Source organism: Apium graveolens, chromosome 4 (assembly GCF_009905375.1).
Source record: "Apium graveolens cultivar Ventura chromosome 4, ASM990537v1, whole genome shotgun sequence".
Classification (NCBI taxonomy): domain Eukaryota; kingdom Viridiplantae; phylum Streptophyta; class Magnoliopsida; order Apiales; family Apiaceae; genus Apium; species Apium graveolens.
The window spans coordinates 252,616,580-252,624,904 of NC_133650.1; the positions used below are offsets into that span (position 1 = coordinate 252,616,580).

Genomic DNA, 8,325 nt, shown 5'->3' on the forward strand with positions numbered 1-8,325 from the left:
ATTCCATGATGAGGACACTTCCTAAGCATCTCCTTGTAGTGCTCTCAAGCTTCACATAGCGATTATCCCGTTTGCTACGCAAATTGAGTAATAGCATTCCTGACTGCAGCTGTCTTCGCCATAGGGAAGAATTTAGTAAGAAACTTCTGAGCAAGATCTTCCCAAGTAGTATTCGAACCAGCTGGTAGAGAGTGTAATCAGCTCTTAGCCTTGTCCCTCAGAGAGAATGGGAACAGTCTCAGCTTCACAGCATCTTCAGAAAAATCGTTGAACTTGAAGGTGTCGCAGATCTCAATGAAATCCCTAATGTGCATATTGGGATCTTCAGTTGGAGAACCCCCAAACTGGATTGAATTTTGCACCCATTGAATTATGCCAGGCTTGATCTCAAAGGTATAAGCTGTAATAGTTGGCCGGACAATGCTAGATTGAATGTCATTGATCTTGGGTTGAAAAAAATCCATCAAGGTTTTCGTTCGTGTTGATAGATCTCCCATTATAATGAGTACCTGAAACACAAACAAATGAACCGTGAAAGTAAAAGAATCTGAGTCATTGAACTTTAACGACCACTGATGACAAGCACATAAACTAAAAATTAACACCGAGTCTCCGGCAGCGGCGCCAAAAACTTGTTAGGGCGAAAACACGTGTTAATATTCACGCAAGTATACGCGTTCGAGAGTAGTATAAGATATAAATCAGATTCATTCCCACAGAGACTGGTTTAGGTTAAGTTCAATTTATGCACCTATGCAATATTGTATGGTTATCGCTCAATGCTAAGACAAATAATAAATTAGGTTTTTATTAAACTAAGAGATTATACTAAATAATATTAACTAAGAGAATTGAGGTTGAATTACTATATATGTCAAACATGGAATTCTAACTTCATTACTACTTCATTCCAAGTCATTGTTCTTAACCTTAGCATGTGATGGTGATGACACTAATCGGATAACACCAAACTAGTAAACGCCAACTTTCGTTGTACGAATACCCTACTAACAAGCATCCACAAAAGAGATAGAAGTTGAATAGACACCAATTATGCTTTGTCCTTATATATCTATAAGAATTGAAAACATAACGGTTTAATGCGCAAGTTATCTATCGTGATTACATAGGGCAAGTAAGATAGTTAAAATTACCTACGAATCATGTATAATAAATACAGGAACCTATGCTAGCATGACAAGTTCTAAACCTCTATATTCACTGTCGCTTCAATAGAGATTAACACGCTATCTTATATGTTAGCTACGCACATAAGACGAATAAGCACAACCAATACTAGGATATCAATCAATCACCACACACCAAGATATTGAAACATATTAATGATTGAAATCCATAAGTAAATCCGCTAGAATCCCATGATAATGATTAACCCATAATTGAACTCATCGTCGTCATGGGTTCCAATGAAAGCATGATATAAAAAAAGGTCTTAATAAACTGAATAATAATCAAAGTAAGAATAAAAAAGGTCTAGTTTCAACAAGAATGAAAACGAGCATCCAAAGTTACAACTATTTTTAAAGAATCACAAGTAGAAAACAAGATCTTCTTTTTCGGAGTTGTTTTGTGCTTCTAGGTCTTCTCCTTGATCTTTCAATCTTTCCGGATGATGAAAACCCTTTTTTTAAGTATATATAAGCCCCAAGTAGACCTGTATCCTTAAAAATTATCAAATTCCACGAAAAAAAGCTTTTTCAGCGAAATCAGCCGCGCATCAGCAAGCGGTCGCATGCGGGTCTGACGCGCAGCACGCGTGCACTTCTGACGCGGCCACGTGCACTTCTGACGCGGCCGCGTGGGCGGCTTCTGGAAAATTCTGATGAATCTTATTTTGGTCATAACTTGAGTTATACTGGTCAGAATTAGGCGATCAACTGCCCACGCAAAACTAACGAGATTCTCTACAACTTGACAATGGCTTTGGCTTCCAAATCTGAGCACTTTTCATCATATTTCCTTTAAAAGCTCCTTTCTTCATTTAACTGATACCTGAAATGCAATAACACAAAAACATATAAAAATACCAACAACTTGAGTCCAAAACACCAATTTAAGCTTGTAATAAAGCGTTCCAAGTTGATATAAAATCCACTTATCACAGGCCTACAAGCAGTCAAATGTAGAAGTAAGTCAATCATACCTCTGTAGTTAGTTATATCTACTGATGACCCAGTATTTAAATCTAACTTGTTCGTAGTGGTCAAGGAAGTTGTAGCAGTTGAACTGTCTTACATTCCAAACCTTTTAAGTAAATTTCTGGTATATTTAGCTTGATTATTAAAGATCCATTTTTCAGTCTGTTTGAATTATTATCCCAGAAAAAATAACTAATTATCCCATCATACCCATCTGATATCTAGACTGCATCAACTTGGCAAATCTCTCATAGAGTTTATCATTAGTAGAGCCAAAAATTATACCATCAACATAAATCTAAACTAACAACAAGTCATTACCATAATACCTATAAAATAAAATTTTATCAATGGTATCTCTTTTGAAACCACTTTCCAATAAGAATTGTGCAAGTGTTCTGATAAATAAAAATTATTCATTATATCTAGTGTTGCGTTCGATTTGAGTTTTACATACTTTATTCAACTTCCCTTCTATATTATAATTTAGGTCTAACAATTGGTATAAGAGCCTCTCAGTTAACACTCATGACTGATAAGATTTACTTTTTCCTAAATTCCTTCATGATGATGTCAAACGAGGGGGAGTTAAATGCAAACTTAACATTGTTCTAAAGAAGAATGATAAAGATATGAGGGTCATAAGGGTGAGGGTCATATGGATGGTGCTTCTAGGAGTCATAAGGGTGGACTCATTGGCTCTAGTACAATGTTATAAAAATCCCATTTTTAATCAAGAAGAGGTCGAAAGAAGAAATAGGCTACTCAAAATTTGATTACTTAAACCATGACTTCCACAACAACTCATTCTCTAGAAAGTCAAACATTGACTGTGTCAAAATTTGACTTACAAAACTATTGAAGTAAAGTTGAAGTGAGTCAATTAATGCAAAAGATCAAATACAAGAATTGGTCAGTTGAGTTTTATCATCAAAATTCAAGATTTCAAGTCATTGATCAAGCTACTTCCATAAAATGGTTTGAAACAGATAATCCATGATTTGATTTTAAAGCTGTTGAAGTTGTTGAAGAAGAATTTCAGCTAGTAAATGTGCAAAGAAAATTCATATCCATTCAGCTTGCAATTCAAGTGAAGAAGAAAATTTAAAAGCCTAGGAGGAAATTCTTTGTGATTGAGGAAATCTGTAATACTACAAATTATGATAAACTTGTGACTAAATCAAGGTCTAATATAAATACTGATGTATTTAAAAGAGATAAAAGAGATAAGGGAAAGAAGAAGGTTGAAAAAGAACTTATTATTGTTTCAAATCTATATTAAAATATAAAAAGATTGTTGCTATTGAATAGCATAGTGATGTTAAAATGAAAGACTAGCTCATCAGTAAAAGAAGAAGACGAAAATTAGTTTTGGAGGTGACCAGAGTTTGGCCGACAGCCCGACGGTGGTCGCCGCGGCTACAGATGAGATGAGAGAGTGGTATGAGAAGGTGAAGAAGATGATAGAATATTTATTGTACCATTTATTGATGGTCTTTTTTACAGCATAAATTTTGAAATTTTAGGCCATGTTTGTTTCGTGGGATTTTAATCCCGGGATAATAATCCGGGGATAACTAATCCCATCAAAATTATTCCTATGGATTAAATAATCTTATCCTAAGTTTGTTTGAAAGGTTTAAGTGTAGGATTTGAATATAATCCTTTAAAATTTTATCCTATGTTTGTTTTGTGGGATAGTACTTTGGATTGTAATATAGTCCTTTAAATTTTTCAATCCTATGTTTGTTTCATATGGGATAACAATGAGGGGATTATAATCTTTTAAAAAATGACTTGTAGGGGGATAAAACAATACCTCCTCCACCAAGCATTAGATGAGATTATAGTCCTATCATCTTCTCCAACAAAACAAACATGGGATAGGATAATTTAAAGAATTATAATCCTTGGATAACTCTTCACTAATTTTTTACAAAACAAACATGGGATTGGAAAATTTAAAGGATTATAATCCTATCCCCTGCTTAATACCATTAAACAAACATGGCCTTAGAGTTAATCATGTGCCATCTTATTGGCTTATTTTGTATATTTTATTTTATTGTTTTTTTTCTTTTGAGTCTAACTAAAGATTTTCTTGATTAGATCTTATTTTATTTTTTAACAACTTCATTTATGTACATTTGTTTTTCTTGCGATAAAATAAAATCGCATATAATTTTCTTTTATTACTCTTGATATATTTTTTTTATTTCATTTGTATTTTTCGAGGATGGTTGGAAGAGTTTCTAGATATTAAAGCATAATTATATAGTCAGTGACATTGCTACAAATTAATTATCAAAAAAATGTAGCTACAAATTTTCATGATATAGGGATTTATAGAATGTAATTTGTGGAGGGTATTTTTATTCCTTCTTGAGTTTTTTTCCATAAGGTTCTACTCTTATTAGGTTTTAATGGTATTTTGCGACTTATCTTTTCAGGCATTAAAATTTTATTATCTAAGTTTTCCACACATATGTACATAATATTCGGCTAGATTATAAATTTTCTAATTGAAAGATATGCTCTTGGGATCATTATTGTATTTGGATACAATTCATTAATGAAAATGTTGTTTATTGTAATAATAATAATAATAATAATAATAATAACATTTCCCAATATTAAAGGAAAATTTAAAAGGGTTCTTCCTTGAATGCCTTGCGTTTGTTCAAGTTTTTTAGCCAGAAAATGTTGAATTTAATAGCATTTCAATTCCAGTACACAGTCTGATCCAATAAGGGTAATTTAAATATTTGATCATTCTTGATCCATTATCCATTATGCTTATGCTCATATATATTGTTCATACATTAGCAACAATCAAACATACATAAAGTATGTATGCATGCCTATTACACAATCCCTATCATTTGTTTCTTATTAGAATATTGGGTGACACAAATATAATATGTGATGATTCTTAGATCCTGCAATCTGTATTAAGCTTTCACTCTTTCTTCATGTTATAATTACCTTAATACATACAGACCGATTATAACCGGTCATTCTTTAATTTAATTTAAAAAGCGAAGGAACAAGATATACATTTCGTTGCACAAAACTTGCAAGCTTTGGTCCGTCATTTTAGAGGTATTCAAATTACAAATCTTATAATTTATAGAAAACTTTGTTGTGATGCAGGATTCATATTTATGTCATACATAACTAGATTGAAATATGTATCACGAACATTGTAGGATGGTAGATGTTAAATGTATCCTATCAAATTTTAATTTCTTGTGAGTTTCTCAGCATGAAGCTCCCACTTATTGTAATGTATGTGAAGTTTCCGTTTAGAAGCAATATCTTACTTAATAAAATACCTTCTAACCAGTTCTAAAAAAAATTCTACCCTTAGGTACCGACTGGGATTCTATAACGACAAATGGGACATTGCTTGTGCAAGGTGATCTGCAATTTGATTGAGAACTCGTATTTCTTTTAAGCACCGTTTGAAAACATGGATTTTATTTCAAATCATGAATTTTATCAAATCAAGTGTTTGGGAAGTACCAAGAATTTGGATTTGGAATTTGTTCAAATCCAACACTCGGCCCGTTTGGGAAACTGGATTTCATTGAAATCCAAATCCATATTCTCAAACAGCTTATTTGATCAAATCCAGAATTTCAAATGAAATTCAGTTTCCCAAACGGGCCATTACTGAATTTTAAATTCTTGATTTGAAATGAAATCAATGTTTCCAAATGCTACCTTACTGACTTTGCTTAAGTTTAGCATTGTGTAACTATATTCGAACAAATTTCGCTTTTCAAATTAGCAATTACGTGTGATTTATAATATGTATCAGAACTCAGAAGCAATGTGTTCTCTTGTTAGTTATATTAATTCTTAATCTCTTATGCCATACTCTGGTCTTTTCTTCGTTTAGCTTCTATCTAACTGTGGAGTGTGTGACTAAGAAGAGTTTAATGAGCAAGTACACTTATTTTACTTACTCTATACAGTCTTCAAGAAATGATAATGATTGTGACAATGATCACTTTTCCGAGAAGACTCTCAGAGCTAGCAATGTCTCGATTATAACTGATCACAAGCAGTGGGAAGGAAAGCTATCAGAAGCTGACAAGGCTGGCAAGATAGTAAGTTTTTACTTGAGTCTTTTTTATCGCATCATCTATATATGTTGATATACTGTTTCTTCGAATGAATGAACATATAATTGTGAATTGCAGTTGATAAATTTGTTTTAATTTGCAGAGCAATTTGATTAAGTTGGTAGATCTTATAAAATTAATCTATTAAATTAAAATAGCCAAACAGAACCTTGAAATTTTATGGTTTCACATTGCAGTGTTTATAGATTAGATCGTTTGAGTTAAGTGTCTCCTTGGTATGCATATTCAATATGGTGACTGAAGGGGAGAATTTACTAATTAAGATATTTGCATAATCATTTAAGCTTGCTAAACTCTCCATTTATTGTTTTGTTCTTGCTTCACATTTAACAGGTCTTGGTAAACTTTAGTGCATCTTGGTGTGGTCCGTGTGGTGATGTATTACCACTCTTTTGTAGTCTTGCAAAGAAATACAAATCTATGATGTTCTTGGTAGTGGACGTGGATGAGCTAGCTGTGAGTAATGCTTCGAACTCCTATTTGTCATGTAGTGGAACCGTTCCATTGTTTGCATATATATGCATGGAAATTTCAAATAATTAGTCTAGATTAATCACTATGGTTTTGTGCTGTATTTTAGGAATTTAGCACGTCATGGGGTATCAAAGCGACTCCAACCTTTTTCTTCCTTAAACATGGGCATGAAGTAGATAAACTTGTAGGAGCCAACAAGGAGGAGCTGCAGAGGAGGACAGAGATCATGGCCAGACCTCTATTCCCATAATTCTGTATCCAAATAATGTGAAATTGATAAATGTTGCAACCCTAATTTTGGCAATTCTAGTTGTCTTGACTTAGAGAACACAGATAATATAGTAACTTATTTGGACTCAAGAGTACTTGTTGCCTCTAAAGATTCAAGGATAGAAGAAAATCAATGTTTAACTTTTTCCGGAGCCCAATTTTAAAAATATAACTGATGAAGTCTAGTAATTTTCAATATCTATGTAAATGTTGACTTGTAAAGTGCACTAACTTGTGACATCTTATCCCTGAGATAGGATAGTCTAGTCCAGTCTGGTTATGGCGTTATGCTAATGGGTAGTTTGTAGTTTCTTCTGGTCTTTTTCAGGCATATCCTTACATTTCTTTCTGTTAGCTAGAATTTTTCTCAGCTATGATTTAGAGCATCCCAAAATGTGGCTGGTTCTGGCTTTTAAGAGTTTATCAGTGATGAGCATTTTGACAACTAAGATTTCAGTTCTATAGTCATATGCAAACATGAAGGTTATGTCGTGACTTCAATAAATTCGGTTCTGCAAACTCAATAAATTTGTAATTAGATGAGGTGAAAGAACCATACCTTAACTGGTTTCAATTATGAATTCATAAATTAATGCATATGATAGTAAGATGTATATATTGAGCTAAAATGATAGTTATTTCCTCTATGAAGTGCACACAAGTTTATGATACTTCAGTTATAGTGCGTGATCCAGTTATTAGTCAGTGTTCTATAAATGGCTTGGGAGATTTATGCATAAGGCAGCCGGAGATGGTATTGGTGCTAACTAAAAAGAAATCTGAGACAAATACATTTTTCAGGTATAGTTTGTGATGGCTCAGAAAGATGAGAGCAATACAACGGTTATTTATTATGCTCCAGATAACAGCATACAAGTTTATTAATATCCTTGATACATAAGAATATACTACTCTTCCCTTCCGAATCTCAGGCGTCACATGTTCAAGACATCATAAATAGTAGTGCAGCCATGGAAAAGATTGCTAATTTGCTCACATAAAACCTTTTAGCACTTGAGGCTGAGGGCTCTTGCCAAACATGTCCTGTGAAACCTGCATTATCTAACACGAATGATTTTCAAATTTTTGCTTACATAAAAATTATTGTATGTAGTAGACAGAAATATTACCCTGATTACATCCATCTGAAATGGTTTTGTTGATAATTTTGACAGTGCTCTCATCGGCAAACTTGTAATCGCGCTTTACTAGAGAAACACACAGAAGCACTGCTTTGGTGTGTTCTGCACATCCAGAGCTGCAATATTCGG

At 33.2% G+C, this 8,325-nt stretch overlaps 1 protein-coding gene and 1 non-coding gene across 5 annotated transcripts; both read left to right on the plus strand.

The window, feature by feature from the left end:
• LOC141722115 (small nucleolar RNA R71) lies at positions 1-107 on the plus strand. The gene has a single exon (XR_012575145.1). It is a non-coding gene; the product is annotated as a small nucleolar RNA R71 (small nucleolar RNA).
• A 4,701-nt stretch (positions 108-4,808) lies between these two features.
• On the plus strand, positions 4,809-7,584 carry LOC141717103 (thioredoxin H9-like). Of its 4 annotated transcripts, none has more exons than XM_074519215.1 (6): positions 4,809-4,911; positions 5,530-5,577; positions 6,140-6,274; positions 6,644-6,766; positions 6,891-7,038; positions 7,437-7,584. In XM_074519215.1, the coding sequence occupies exons 2-5, from the start codon at positions 5,557-5,559 to the stop codon at positions 7,032-7,034; spliced, it is 423 nt and encodes a 140-aa protein (XP_074375316.1). In that variant the 5' UTR covers positions 4,809-4,911; positions 5,530-5,556; the 3' UTR covers positions 7,035-7,038; positions 7,437-7,584. The 4 variants fall into 4 exon arrangements, with proteins under 4 accessions (XP_074375316.1, XP_074375315.1, XP_074375314.1 ...); XM_074519214.1 differs by having other exon boundaries at positions 7,410-7,566; XM_074519213.1 differs by lacking the exon at positions 7,437-7,584 and having other exon boundaries at positions 4,812-4,911; positions 6,891-7,364.
• Positions 7,585-8,325: the final 741 nt, after the last annotated feature.